General features: G+C 41.1%; 1 protein-coding gene across 1 annotated transcript in view; it reads right to left on the reverse strand.

Moving 5' to 3' along the window:
* NUP133 (nucleoporin 133) overlaps window positions 1–11,312 on the reverse strand; it is a 65,597-nt gene extending 54,285 nt beyond the window's left edge. Inside the window, exons 1-4 of the mRNA XM_043999529.1 lie at window positions 11,050–11,312; window positions 5,310–5,428; window positions 3,361–3,464; window positions 467–571 (exon numbers count right to left, since the gene is read on the reverse strand). Of these exons, the coding sequence (XP_043855464.1) occupies window positions 467–571; window positions 3,361–3,464; window positions 5,310–5,428; window positions 11,050–11,234 (513 nt within the window). The 5' untranslated portion in view covers window positions 11,235–11,312. The remainder of the gene's footprint in view (window positions 1–466; window positions 572–3,360; window positions 3,465–5,309; window positions 5,429–11,049) is intronic.
* Window positions 11,313–15,708: the final 4,396 nt, after the last annotated feature.

The raw sequence follows: 15,708 nt of genomic DNA on the forward strand, positions 1-15,708 counted from the left end.
ATTCACAGTTGATCACTGTATAATATTGCTGTTACTGTGTACAATGTTCTCCTGGTTCTGCTCACTTCACTTTGCATCAGTTCACGTGAGTCTTTCTAGGTTTTTCTGAAATCAGCCAGCTCATCATTTCTTATAACACAATAATATTCCATTACTATCATATACAACTTGTTTAGCCATTCCCCAATTGATGATGAGCATCCCTTCAAGTTCCAATTCTTTGCCACCACAAAAAGAGCTGCTATAAACATTTTTGTACAAATAGAACCCCCTTTTATGTCTTTGAGAAACAGACCTAGTAATGGTATTCTTGGATCAAAGGGTATGCAGTTTGACTGCCCTTTGGGCATAGTTCCAAATTGTTCTCCAGAATGGTTAGATCAGTTCACAACTCCACCAACAGTGCATTAGAAGAACACTTTGTTATTAAAGTTTGATTAATTTAATAAAAGCTTAAATTATTTACCTGAATAGAATGGCCTTTATAGTTTTCAGGGAGGGAGAGGGCTACCAAATCAGCACTCCACTGGAAATCACTAGATGGTAGCTGAAGTTCTTTGCAAACTGATAACTGTAAGAAGTACCAAAATATAAGACTCTTCTGATCAAATACAAATATGTATGTGAAACTTCTCTCCTTTCTCTTCTGTTCTGAACTTTGATCAGCTGCTCAAAACTGCTACACTACATATGTGCCAAGTGAGTCAAATACTGTCACAGCCCTCAAGGAAAACAGTCAAGAACCCTTTACCCAAGACCCAGTAGTACCCCCTCAGCCACCATCCAGAGGTAATTCCTAGAATGATATAGCCTAGCAACTCCAACTACAGTCCTCACCTCCTTAGCAACCATCACTCCTGAAGACCCAGAAAAAGTAAGTTTTTCTCAAAGTCCTTGGCTCTGTCATCTGATTCCATATCAGAAACTGCTATGGTTTTATTAATGAAAATGACACTAAGAGGGGCAGCTAGGTGGCACAGTAGATAGAGCACCGGTCCTGGATTCAGGAGTACCTGAGTTCAAATCTGGCCTCAGACACTTAACACTTACTAGCTGTGTGACCCTGGGCAAGTCAGTTAACCCCAATTACCTCAAAAAAGAAAGAAAGAAAGAAAAAAAAAGAAAATGCCACTTAGGAAGAGACATCATCATCATCTGCTTTGCCACTAAATCTTTCTAAGGACCACTGGGCCCTTCTATCAGACTTGCAGCTTCAATTGCCCCCATTAGACTGTGAGCTCTTTGAGGGCAAGGTTGCTTTACTTTTCTGTTTGTATCCTCAGCACCTAACACAATGCTTTGCATACAGTGTTTAATAAATGCTTTTTCAATCATGCTTTGCAGTTTAAATTACAAATTTTTTTTTTAAATCCAACTTTCATCTTGCTATTATTCTTGTGGTGGTTTTTTTTGGGGGGGGGGGGGAGGCAATGAGGATTAAGTGACTTGCCCAGGGTCACACAGCTAGTAGGTGTCAAGTGTCTGAGGCCAGATTTGAACTCAGGTATTCCTGAATCCAGGGCCAGTGCTTTATCCACTGTGCCACCTAGCTGCCCCAAAGCTCTTTGGGTCTTCAATAATTTTCTTTCTTTTTTTTGGTGAGGCAATTGGGGTTAAGTGACTTGCCCAGGGTCACACAGCTAGTAAGTGTCAAGTGTCTGACGCCAGATTTGAACTCAGGTTCTCCTGACTCCAGGGCCAGTGCTCTATCCACTGTGCCACCTAGCTGCCACTATTATTCTTTTAAAACAAAGTAGCTCAAAGAAATGACTGAAGTATGTTAGCTACTATAACAACTGCTTAGCTACTGTAATTATTTCCTTTCCCTTTAAAATTTAAACAGTATCTTCTCAGTTGGTTTGTTTGACTTTTCGAATGTAAAGTCAATTCTTTTGGGGGGGGGGGGGCGGCAAGCCGGGAAATGAGAGTTAAGTGACTTGCCCAGAGTCACAAAGCTAGTAAGTGTCAAGTGTCTGAGGCTAGATTTGAACTCAGGTCCTCCTGAATCCAGGGCCAGTGCTTTATCCACTGCACCACCTAACTGCCCCCCATTGTCAATTCTTAATTTTTATTTAATTTCATGCTTTTGGTTGCCTCTTTCCTGTTTCTCAGCTAGGAATTAAGGAGTCATCCCAACTTATTTAGTGGGACCCTTTGCCTAATGATATTATTTCAATGACAGCAAAGAAGTTATCTAACTTTGAAAGCAATGAGCAGAAAGAAATGAAGCCTCAGGAGTAACATATTATGAGAGCTACAATAGTCAGAAAGTCAAGAGCTAAGGATTACTTTTATGCTTATACATATTTATGCTCTCTCTGCTACTAGAATGGCTTTTTAAGTTACCTTAAACATTTTATCAAGCATTGTACAGTATATGTAAGACATGATTTCAATCCTATGTCAGGTTCTTTCTACTTCTTACATGAGAGGGCTTTAAAATCCTGGCTGAAACACAGTGGAATCTGTCTTTTTTTTTTTTTAAGTGAGGCAATTGGAGTTAAGTGACTTGCCCAGGGTCACACAGCTAGTAAGTGTTAAGTGTCTGAGGCCGGATCCGAACTCAGGTACTCCTGACTCCAGGGCCAGTGCTCTATCCACTGCGCCACCTAGCTGCCCCGGAATCTGTCTTAAACCAATATGCTATCACTGGTTTATAATGCCCCATTTCCTACAAACTAATTTTGATAACAATGCTTTGGTCATTGACACTGTGACGTTTAAAATTCAATGAGTTAATCAGGGAAGTCAGTCAGTCTCAGTCAATCCAATCAATCCCCTTATGCTAGGGCCTTTGGGCCTTGGCAAAGTCCATTATTTTCTTACAACACCCTGCCCCCAGCACTGGCTCTCAATTCTTCCCTAATTGCCTGTTGTTTCTGATTTGATCTCAGCACTCCTGACCAGTCCATAGGAATGTTTTATTCTTCTAGAAATGGCCATTTTTCTGTGTTGTTTTGGCCAGATTTTCCTCAATCTGGAACATATTCATTAAAAATGTCTATGCTTCTTTATTCAATTAAATTAACAGTCAATTAACAAAACATGAATCTCAAGAATATGTTTGGAAACTCTAAAAGGGGGAAAGGAAGAAATGACTCATCATGTTGTTTCCCAACATATTTGTATACATAAATAGTATCATACAGTTACTTTACAAAACTAATGAATACATATATTCATTAAAAGTAGTATTCTGTGTGACCCTGGGCAAGTCACTTAACCCTCACTGCCCCACAAAACCCAAAAACAACAACAACAAAAAGTAGTATTAAAATTATTCATAAAGAGTAGCTTTGCTCATTTCTAGGCAACATTTTAAATTTGCTTAAATTACTTGTCTCTTTACAAATCTCTCACCTTAGCAACTGGTGACTGACCGATTTTCCAAATAATGAGTCTTTCTTTAAAAACGAGCCATGCCCATCCACTTTCATCTACATGGACAGTCAACTGATCATCAACTAAAAAAGAAAAGGGAAATTATAAGACAAGCCTTAAAACAGGACTTCAAAATATGAGAGAAGCTAGCAAAATTGAAAAATTTACAACACCAAAGGCACACTAGATTGTAAAATGATGTAATCTAATCCAACTCTAACTTCATCTTATATGAAACTAATTAAAAAGAGAAAACATCCTTGGATAATTCAATTATTATCATTTATTCACAAAATCATATCTATTTTATATACAATCACTTTTTAAAAAATAGATCTAAGTAGCCATGTAGGGGGTAGCTAGGTGGCACAGTGGATAAAGCACCGGCCCTGGATTCAGGAGGACCTGAGTTCAAATCCGGTCTCAGATACTTGACACGTACTAACTGTGTGACCCTGGGCAAGTCACTTAACCCCCATTGACCCACAAAAAAAAAAAAATGATGCTTTATAAGTAGCCATGTAAAATCCCAGTTATTTTGAAAAAAGATCTTCCAGTAGGGGCCTCTAAAAAGCATCTATTTCCTTATCTGTTTTTTAAAAGGGGGGAGTAGGATGGTAAGGCTTAGATATTCAATAAATTGATTTGTAACCCTAATATTCTAATACTATATATGAAACAGAACCCCCAAAATCATTTCATTAAACAGAATCTCAAGCATGCTGTTGGCAAAATGTAACTAGCATGTCACTCTATTATTGTGGTAACAGTTGAGAGCATGGACAAGTAAAATCTTTGATCATCTAAAAACTCTTTTCATTCATTTACAATCCCTTTCCCATAGGAAAAATTTAGCTACCTGTTAATATTTGCAGAAATTTTGTTGATTTATTATCTCCATCCCTTTACATGGGATAATGGTTAATGATATCAGAGGACATGTGAATCAGATGAAGGAAAAGAAAAAACAAATGGCAGGGATAAATCCACAAATAGGATGATCAAATGCTATCCTTACTAGAACTAAGTAATATTTTTGCCATGGAACCTTTTCATACTTTGAATGAATCGCAATTTTAATTTATTTCAATTTTTAAAAGTAGAACAAATCAAAACCCTCTACTCCATAGGGACTACACTCCTTAAAGTCCTGAAATATCATTGCCACTTACATGGACAATGTGGCTAATCTTGAACCTTGTCTTTTTCCATATTCTTTCTAACATAGTCATAAATGATTAAAGGATAGGGAAGAGAAGTGGAATATTTTCCTGTTCCTTTGGAATTTTCTACTATAAAATCTGTTATAGCTTTCTCATTCTGAAGGCAGAATTCTCTTTGTATAAACTTGTCAAAGATCACAGTACAAACTTGTGTGAATAGACTCTCCCTTCATTGGGTGCAATCAAATGATTATGGCAAGACTTGCTTATTAATATCTGTGCTCTCCTTGATTTCTACTATAATACTTAATATCCTTCATTTCAAAATTCTACTGGCCTGGGGGCAGCTAGGTGGCGCAGGGAATAAAGCAGTGGCCTTGGATTCAGGAAGATCTGAGATCAAATCTAGCCTCAGACACTTGACACTTACTAGCTGTGTGACCCTGGGTAAGTCACTTAACCCTCACTGCCCCCAAAACAAACAAACAAACAAAAATACCATTGGCCTATTTTGCAGGGTTGAAACTCTCATGGTTCTTATTAGTCAACTTTTGATATTGATTTTGATTTTGGCTAAATAAAGGTTAAAGCTGTTAAGATTTAATTTGCTTACTCTGGAATCAACCCTGGCAGTCATTTTGTTATTGAAATTACTAGTTAGATCCCTCATGGTCTTGAATATACTGTAGAAAACAGAGTCAAACATATATAGATACAAATCATAAATTCTGATTCTAACATGGAAAAATGATCAATATCACCTACCGTCAGCCAGTGCTAGAGCTTCCATAACTTTAACAGGAAGAGAAGATCCAAAAGTTTTCACATCATAGTTGATAGTCTCACTGATAGACTGGTGCTGTACCATTCTCGTGGGTGTTCCGCTAAATGAAATACAGCTTGTAACTTTTTCTGTAATTTAATTTTTTCCATTAACTTAACTTTGACACAATTTTAGCTTCAAGAAAATCTTGAAACAGGACAGGAGAAAGAAAAATGAGGTGTTATGGCAAAAGCACCTTCCTGGTAGTTAAGAAACCTAGGTTCTAGTTTCTGCTCTGCTAACAACGAGATATCTGGACTCAGGCAAGTAATTTACCTCTCTGAGCCTCAGTAAAATATGACAGGACTATGATCCCTTCTAGTTCTAAAATGATGAGTTCATATGAGACAGATGCTCATTTATGATACTATACAAGAAAACTAACGAATTGATTAGCACCTAATACAAGAGATTTTTGTTGCCAGATTATTCTTTACAGCAAATATGGTAAAGTGGAAATATTTTCTCTTCATTTAAAAAATTACTCAAAATGCAGTAAAATTCCCATGTTAACATTTACAAAGCACTTATTTTGTACAAGGAACTCTATGAGGCAAGAGAAATAAAAAGATTTTGAAAACCAACAAAGTTATTGTCCTCAGGAACCTTACAGTGTATACAAAATAGTATATTGTGGGGCAGCTAGGTGGCGCAGTGGATAGAGCACCAGCCCTGGAGTCAGGAGGACCTGAGTTCAAATCCAGCCTCAGACACTTAACACTTACTAGCTGTGTGACTCTGGGCAAGTCACTTAACCCCAATTGCCTCACTAAAAAAACAAACAAAAAAAAAATAGTATATTGTTATTCCAGGGATCTTGCTATGAAGTTCAAATATCTTGCACTCTCTCACTGAAGCATGAAAAGTCTATAATGTGGTTTAAATTTTTTTTTTTTGGGTGAGGCAATTGGGATTAAGTGACTTGCCCAGGGTCACACAGCTAGTATGTGTCAAGTGTCTGAGGCCGGATTTGAACTCAGGTCCTCCTGAATCCAGGGCCGGTGCTCTATCCACTGCGCCACCTAGCTGCCCCTATAATGTGGTATTAAGTAGCTACATGGGACAGTGCTGGATAAAGTGCCAGACTTGGAGTTGGGAAGATATCAATTCAAATCGTGCCTCAGATACTTACTAGTTGTGTGACCCTGAGCAAATTATTTAACTTCTTAACCCTCAGTTTCCTTACTTGTAAAATGAAGATAACAATAGCACTTACTTCCACACAGGGTGGTAGTAAGGATAAAATGAGATCGGCAAAGCTCTTTGTGTGTTGTATAAATGCTTGTTGTTATTTATGGGGCCTTATATTATCTGAAGGGCTGTTAATTCAACTATGGGCACACTGAGGAACAAATAAAATGAAACTTAAAGAAGACATGGCTCTTGTCCATTACAAATTTTCATTAAAGCAACAAGTAACACAACAAAAACATTTTGGAGAGCATTTTACCCAAATTGGATGTATAAGATGAAGTCACTTGTTTAAAAAGTTTGTTTCTGGGGCAGCTAGATGGCGCAGTGGATAGAGCGCTGGCCCTGGAGTCAGGAGTACCTGAGTTCAAATCTGGCCTCAGACACTTAACACTTACTAGCTGTGTGACCCTGGGCAAGTCACTTAACCCCAATTGCCTCACTAAAACAAAACAAAACAAAACAAAACAAAACAAAGTTTGTTTCTTTCCCATAAACTTTAAAAGTAACTTTTCCCATAGAAACTTTAAAAGTACCAATCTGCAGTTCAAAGCCTTCCTACTTCTAGAAGAAGGAAAATCACTATAGCAAATTCTGCTCAAAGAAAATTTCTAAGTTAAAGAAAGACATTTCCCCCTCAAGCTTTGGTTATGAAAGATACTTAAACAGGAAGAAAGCCAGCTACCCCAAATATCTAATTCTAACCACTCCTTTACTTTTCATAGTTTAAATAAAAATTCTTAATCACCTACCATATATAAGGCATTGTAATAGTCAATAGGGAAAAATATAAAGGTTAGCTAAGACAAAGTCCCATCTATCATGGAACTTAGAATCAAATAGTGTCATAATATCACAGATTCAGAGCTGGAAGGGACCTAATAGGTTATGTCCACTTCTCCTTCTACAGATGAGAAAACTTGGGCTCAGAGAGGAAGGAACATGACCAAAGTCAAGCAAAGAACCAAGTGGCAGAGCCTAGATGTGAACCTAACCCTCTTTTCCCCCATCAGGGATGCCTTTCCAGGGGGATAAGACAGAAATAAAATGAATTTCAACACAAGTTAATAAAGGTGCATCAAAGAATTAAAAAACAAAGTGCTATGTGGGATGTGAGACAGAAAGGAAATTACGTATCTCCTGGTCGGTTACCTGGTTGGTAGTAAGTAGATGAGTAAGTCAAGCTGTGGAGAGAGAATACCATCCATTCTCCACCACTTAGATGACAAATTGATATTCCTAAAACACAGGCCTGATCATGTTAGTAACCTCCCCTGAGCCTAATGGCTCTCAGGACAAGTCACTTGACCTCTCTTAACCCCAGTTTTCATCATGTGTAAAATGGAGATTGTGACACTTGCATGACATCCTCCACAGATTATAAAGAAAGCTTTTAAACTGTAAAGCTCTACAGGAATGTGATCTATTATTGTTATTCTGAAAACAGTTAACCTTCCTCTTTCCAAGTCACCACAGCATATTAGCTCATGAGAATGCCCATACAGGTGCAAATTCAGGCCAGGAAGCAAACACTTTCAGGAACTATAGGGTTAAATGTGCTTTCTGCCCCTTCCCTGTGGCCTACAAACATACCAATGTATCTATTATCTTAAAAAAAAAAAAAAACCCTTCACTTGGCCCTACCATTCCCACCAGACACTGTCTTCTCTATCCCTTCCCCTTCTGAGAATACACTCCTTAAGAAAGACATATCCATCTTAGTGCCTCCACTACCCCTCTTTTCACTGGATTCTGCAATCAGGTTTCCAAGTTAATCATTCAGTTGAAATTGCCTTCTCCCAAGTTTTCTGTTCAGTCATTATACAGTCTTGTCTCACTCACTCTTTGTGACCCCATTTGGGGTTTTCTTGGCAAAGATACTGTAGTGGTTTGCCATTTGCTCATTTTACAGATGAGGAAACTGAGGCAAATAGGGTTAAGGGACTTGACCAGGGTCACACAACTAGTTAGTGAATATCTGAAGTCACATTTGAACTCAGCAAGATGAGTCTTCCTGACTCTTATCCACTTTGCCACTCAGCTGTCCATTCTCCAGTTACTAATGATCTTTTTTTTTTTTAGTGAGGCAATTGGGGTCAAGTGACTTGCCTAAGGTCACACAGCTAGTAAGTGTTAAGTGTCTGAGGCTGGATTTGAACTCAGGTACTCCTGACTCCAGGGCCGGTGCTCTATCCACTGCGCCACCTAGCTGCCCCTAATAGAAGGGGTTTTTTTGTTCTTTGTGGTTTTTTTAGTGAGGCAATTGGGGTTAAGTGACATGCCCAGGGTCACACAGCTAGTGTTAAGTGTCTGAGGCTGGATTTGAACTCAGGTATTCCTGACTCCAGGGCCGGTGCTCTATCTGCTGCGCCACCTAGCTGCCCCTTACTAATGATCTTTTAAATGGTCTTTTCTCAACGCTTCTGTAGCCTCTGACACTGTCAGTCATTTGGATACCCTCTTTTCTCCAGGTTTTCATGACACTGCTCTTTTTTGGTAATCTTCTATATGTCTTCTTAGTCTTGTTCACTGTGTCTTTATGTCATATTAAGTAACTTCATATTGCCTTCTGGGCCCTCTTCACTTTTCCCTTTATATTAGCTCAATCAGTAGTTTCAGTTCCCATCTCTATGGACACGATTCCCAAAACTATTTATCCAGCCCTAGTTTCCCACTAGAGCTAATCAAGTATCATCAACTGCCTTTTGGACATTCAACCTTGATGTTCCCTAAGCATCTCAAACTCACTACGTCCAAAGCAGAACTCAGCTTTTCCCCACGTCATCCTCCCTTCTTCCTAACTTCTTTATAGTCAAGGGCACCAACATCTTTTCTCAGTCACAGATGCTTGCAACTTTGGTGACATCCTCACTCTCCATGTCAAATTCTGTCACTTCTACCTTCACAACATCTCCCACATATGTCCCTTTTTTCTCCATTCACATAGTCACCACCCTAGTTCAGGCCCTTATCACTTCTCACCTCGGCTACAGCTATAGCATTCTAACTAGTTTCTCAGATTTACATTCCACCCCCTCCTTTCAACTCATCCTCCACTCAGCTGTCAAGATGAATTTTTCTAAAGAATGTCTGGGAGAGGCAGCTAGGTGGTGAAGTGGATAGAGCACCAGCCCTGGAATCAGGAGGACCTGAGTTCAAGTCTGGCCTCGGACACTTGACACTTACTAGCTGTTGTGACCCTAGGCAAGTCACTTAACCCCAACTGCCTCACCAAAAAAACCCAGTCTAACTAGACATGTCTAATGCAGAAACGTGTTTCACGTGATTGAACATATATTGCCTATATCAGATTGCTTTATGTCAGGGGGAGGGAAGGGAGTATGGGAGAATAATTTGGAATTGAAGATCTTATGAAAACACATGTTGAAAACTATTTTTACATGTAACTGGAAAATAATAAAATACTTTTATGATAAAAAGAAAAGAAGCCTTATTAGACTTGTTACCCCCCTGCTTTATGAACAATGGTAGCTCCCTATTACCTTCAAAACCAAATGGAAAAACCTGCTTAGCATTTAAAGCTCTTCATAATCTCTTCCTCTCCTACCTTTCTAATCTTACACTTAATTTCTCTCCAAGAACTCTAAGAAATGCCAGTGACACCGGCTTATTTGCAGTTCACACACAACACTCCCTTTCCCTCCTCCCTCTGAGGGCTTTTGCAGTGTTTCCCCCATGCCTTCAAAGTTTTCTCCCTTACCAGTCTCTCAGATTCTTCAATACTCAGTTCCATTTCCCTTAGCTGATAGTGCGTTCAGCCTCTCAAAATACCTTTCTACCTACTCTATCTTGTAGGCCTAGTTACTTGCATAGTTTCTTTCCATACACCACCCTCCCCCCTCTCCTCCCAATTCCCTAATGTATGTATGTCCCTTAAGGATTAAGTGCAGTGCCCGGTACATTTTAAGCTCTTAATAAACGCTAGTTAAGTGACTGACTTCTGAACTTGGAATCAGGAAACCTGAATTTGGGTGCTGACACTTCAACAGTGTCACTATCAGCCAAGCACAACCTGATTCAAGCATCTATTTAAAAAAAGGGCCACACTGGCACAGTGGACTTCACAGGGTTTTAGTGCGGAAAGCACTATGTAAACCTTAAAAAGCTCAATCAATATGGGTCCTTATGATTATGACTGCTTAACAACAACCAGCATTTTCTGCTTCTGGGTGTGAGAAAGCTTATGGGGCTGGGGGGCGGGAGAAGGGGGGGGGATGCAGGGAGGGGCACTTTCCACAGCACGATTCGATTCGGTGCAACAAGCATTGGTTGGGGCACTGGGTCACAGGCCCCACCCAAGGTGGTGGGTCAGCCCATTCAGGCAGTCCAGACGCGCCCGAGTTCATACACCACGCAGGGGAAAGGGTAAGCGCGCGGGGAGGTTGCTCGTGCAGACCCACAGGATGTCACAAGACGTCCACGCGGCAGTTGACGCGGAGAAGGCGGGGGATGGGGTGGGGAATCACTTACCGCGCGCTCAGGGAGCTCCGGCGGCTAACCGGCGAGAACAGCCCGGGAGAGCCCACGGCTGACCCCAGGGTCAGGCCCTTCCTACCCCCCGGGCGAGGCGTGGATACCGGCGTGGTTCCCCCTAACGGGCCCCTGCGGACCCCAGGTCCCGGGGTCCGCGGGGAGGCTGAGGCCGTGGGGAACATAACGGGACGAGAGAACCAGTACAGGTCCAAAACACGAGCGCTAAAGGGAACGCGGGCTGATTGAAAACGAGGCGCGCCACGATGACGTCGCAACGCCCGCGCCCGCTAGTGCTTTTCGGCCCCAAGATTGGTCTCGGCGCACTGGCTGCTTTTGACCGGATGAGGTCGGAAGTGGAACCGGAAATCCCGCCTCCTTTCCGGATGTTGGATCTGTCCCGCTGGTGGTTAGGCAGCAGATGGTTCTAAGACTAAGATCCTGAAGCTATTTTCTCGCCCCCACGTCGGGTCTCTGGGCTCTTTTACGTTTAGCCGAAGCACGTGAGCAAGTGGCGCATGAGGTTCTAGAGAGGCATCACCAGCCGCCAATGTACAGAAAAGGATTCTCTGCAAAAATACCACTTCCTCATCGGTGGGGGGGAGGGCCAGAAGTCTATAGTTTTGAACATGGAACCAGGAAGATCTGAGTTCAAATCCCGCCTCTGACACTTAGCAGTGTGCCCCTGGACAAGTCACTTAACCTCTGCCTCACTTTCCTCAAAAAGGGGCTAAGAATAGTGTCTTCCTAACGGGGTGGGTAGGGTCAAAAGAGAACACGTAAAGCTCCCTTAAAGCGATGTGTAAGTGCAAGCTATTGTTATTGTTCCAGACCTTCTAAGGCAGCTGGAAAGATGCTGTAGAAAGAGCACGATTTGGAGACAGGGCCTGCGTTCAGACGCAGACTCTGCCGTTTAGTAACGGAGTAACCTCAGGCAATTGCCAAGTCCTCTCCTTTTTATCTTGGCTCTCCACCCTGGTGCAGGTCCTCTTCACCTCACACCTCCTGTCAAGTCGTTTCCAGACCCTGGGATGCTGTTTATTCTCTCCTAAATATATCTTGCTTGAACACAGTTGTTTGTATTTGTCTCCATTCCACAGTAAACTCCTTGAAAGCAGGGGACATCTTTTGCTTTTCTTTGTATCTCCTTCGCTTAGCTCCCTGGCACGTAGCAGAGGCTAAATAAATGCTAGTTGACTTGGCTGATCACTCAACCTCCCTGGGTCCCTGTTAATTCATCAGGAAAATTAAGAGATTGACCTCTAAATTCCTTCCAGCTATGATTGCATCTGTCGAAGGTACTTGGATACTTCATTCATCAGATATTTATTTATTGGGCATTTAACAGTGTTAATGAGAAAAGGCCTCTTGAAATAGCTTGTGGGCTTAGTCTTTCTCATGCTTCTATCTACCCCTCAAAATCAGATGGCTTTAGTCTTTTCAGCAATAGGATATATCAGGTTCTCCATTTAGGACAGAAGCAGGTGGTAGAGGTGGTTTGAAGAAAAAAAGATGGATGTTTGGAATGGTTGGTCTGGGCATTTCAATAATCCATTAATGAGCAAAAGGTAACAGGATTCCTCTGCAGTAATTAGAGTAAATCGAAGTTATGTAACTTAAATTTGTAGTGGATCTAGTCTATGGGTTTGTGTGATTACCTCCACAGGTATTCACTCTACTAGGAACTGGATATGAATGAGGGTAACCCAGGAATGGAGTTTAAAAAATGAGTGGGTCAGCTAGGTGGCACAGTGGGTCGAACATCGGCCCTGGAGTCAGGAGGACCTGAGTTCAAATTCAACCTCAGCCACTTAACACTTACTGGCTGTGTGACCCTGGGCAAGTCACTTAACCCCAATTGCCTCACCAAAACAAAACAAAAAAAGAAAAAGAATGAGCAGTGATATGGAAGGGATTCAAAGATAGCAAATAGTTGAATGAGTTAACTTTAACATCAAGATGATAGTGAATCCAGAGCAGTGGTGACAGACTAGGAGAGCAGGGAGGGGTGAGGTGTTTGGAGGAAAAGGGGAGCCCAAATAATAGGTTGAGGAGTGAAGTGGAAGGAGAAAGAGAAGAGGTTATAGGTTTATTTGTGTTTTAACCCAGAGATCCTATTGCTAGTCATATATTTAAAGACAGAAAGGTCCCACATGCACTACAATATTCCTAACAGCACTTTTTGTAGGATAGCAAAGAACAGGAAACAAAGTAGATGCTGATCCATTGGGAAATGGATAAACAAATTGTGGTATATGAAGGCAAAGGAATATTAACGTATAAGAAAAAAAGGATGAATATGAAGATTTAAGAGAAGCATTGGAAGATGAACATGACTAATTAGAACAAAGTAAGAAGGACCAGGAAAACAATATACACAATGACTACAAAACTATAAGTGGGAAGAACAACAAAAGAAACTGAACTTTGTACAACCATAATGACTACATATAACCCTAAAGAAGAGATTTTTTCTTTCTTTTTTCTTTTTCTTTTTTTTTTTTGCAGGGCAGTGAGGGGTGTGACTTGCCCAGGGTCACACAACTAGTAAATGTCAAATGTTTGAGGTCAGATTTGAACTCAGGTCCTCCTGAATTCAGGGCTGGTGCCTTATCAACTGTGCCACCTAGCTGCCCCCAAGAAGATTCTTTTTAAAAAATTAACTTCCCCCCACTTCTGTACAGAGATGAGGGGAGGGGGTACATGTATGTAGAACATTGCATATGCTGTTAATCTTGCTGAACTGATTTCTTTTTTAAAATACTTTGTTACAAGGGATAATCTACTAAGTAGAAGAGGAGGGGAAATATTTTAAAATGAAAGTGATATAAAAACAAAATATAGCAATGAAAATTTAAAAACTGACTGGTTTAAGAGGATTTTCAGAGGTTGAAGAGTTAGAGGTGGTGAGATCAAGGGTATGACCATCCCTGAGTGTGACCAGGTTATCATAAAGGTGCCAGGTCATGGTAGTTGGAATTGATTACCGGAGAGGACAAGGTGTTGGAGGAGACATCAGATGTATATTGAATTCACCAAGTATAAGTGTAGGAGCTAGGATGGAGGGGTAGACTGGCTCCACATGCCTGGAGATAACAATAAGGATCTGGCTAGAGCCTTATAAATTGATGGAGTGAAATACAAGAGAGCTTGCTGACCCATTGCATTAAAGGAAAGAGTCTGGTCTGAAAGTGGCTATAAGGAACAAGGAGGCTTATTCCAGGATTGGAAGGATCCTGGGGAAAGGAGGCATGAAAAGATGTGATCAGGATTGGAAAATGGCAGCCAGAGGTAGTGTCTTCTGGGGGAAGGCATGTTTCTAGGGTTTAAGATAAAAAGGATTGTGATTAAGAGTATAAAAGAATAGGATTCTAGAGAGCTAATTGGAAGGGGGAGGTTGAGTGGGAAAGGGACAGAAGGAGAGGGCTGAGGTGGATGAAGATAAAAGCTTTCAGTAGAGAAAATTTTTTTGCCTAGGTAGCCTTCTTGGGGAGATTTGGAGATGAGAAGGGCAGGCAGCAATAGGATAATGGGCTTTGTTTTTCCCAGTACACAATGATAGCTCTGCTTCAAGCCCTGGTTTGACAGCCAACATTTTTTTTTTTTAAAAGCACTTACTGTGTCAGACAAACTTCTGGGGATGCAAAGAAAAGCATAAACAGCCCCTGCCCTCAAAGAGCTCACATTCTAATGGGGGAGAAAACAGATGATTCTACATTCAAAATATATACAGGATGAATTAGAGAGAATCCCAGAGGGAAGGTACCAGCCTTAAGTAGGACCAAGAAAAGCTTCTTACAGAAGATGTGATTTTATCTGAGACTTGAAGTCAGGAAGGAGAGGTAAGGAGGGGGAGCTTTCTAGGCATGGGGGGGGGGCCAGCAAAACTGAAGAGCTGGGAGATGGAGGGTCTTGTGCAAGAAACATCATTGAGCAGTGCCACTGAATCATGGAGGGTATGGAGGGAATTAAAGGGGAAGAAGATGGGGGCAGCTAGGTGGCGCAGTGGATAAAGCATTGGCCCTGGATTCAGGAGTACCTGAGTTCAAATCCGGCCTCAGACACTTGACACATACTAGCTGTGTGACCCTGGGCAAGTCACTTAGCCCCCATTGCCCCACCCCCCAAAAAAGGAGGGAAGAAGATTAGAAAGTTAGGAAGGGAGCAGGTTATGAAAAACTTTAAAAGCCAGACAAAGGATTTTGTATTTGAAACTGGAGGTAATAAGGAACCTCTGGAGTTGACTTCAGAGATGGTTGATTTGTTCAGCTCTGCTGCCCTAGCCAGGATGTGGGTAAAGGAGGGAATGTGTGCTCAGAGGCCAGAGCTGAGTCCTTGACCTTGTGGGTCAAGGCTTATAAATATTTAAGTAATTTAATACAGTACCCAGTTTATTCTATATGTTGACTAATGGAAAACCTATCAAGGGAGAATTAAAAATTCGGGTTATATGGATCATTTTAACAATTGTCAGGCATAATTTGTATTGGAACTCCAGTATTAGTTTCCCAACCCATTCTGAACTGCTAAACCATAAATTCTTCATTGTCCAGTTGTGTTGTCCTATTAGAAGTACATCAAACTAAGTTACCTTCACTCTTCCCTTTGAGGGGAAGAGGATTGACATATCATTTCCCATCCACTTGCATTCATTGTGGA

This window comes from Dromiciops gliroides, chromosome 4 (assembly GCF_019393635.1).
Source record: "Dromiciops gliroides isolate mDroGli1 chromosome 4, mDroGli1.pri, whole genome shotgun sequence".
In the NCBI taxonomy this organism is placed as follows: domain Eukaryota; kingdom Metazoa; phylum Chordata; class Mammalia; order Microbiotheria; family Microbiotheriidae; genus Dromiciops; species Dromiciops gliroides.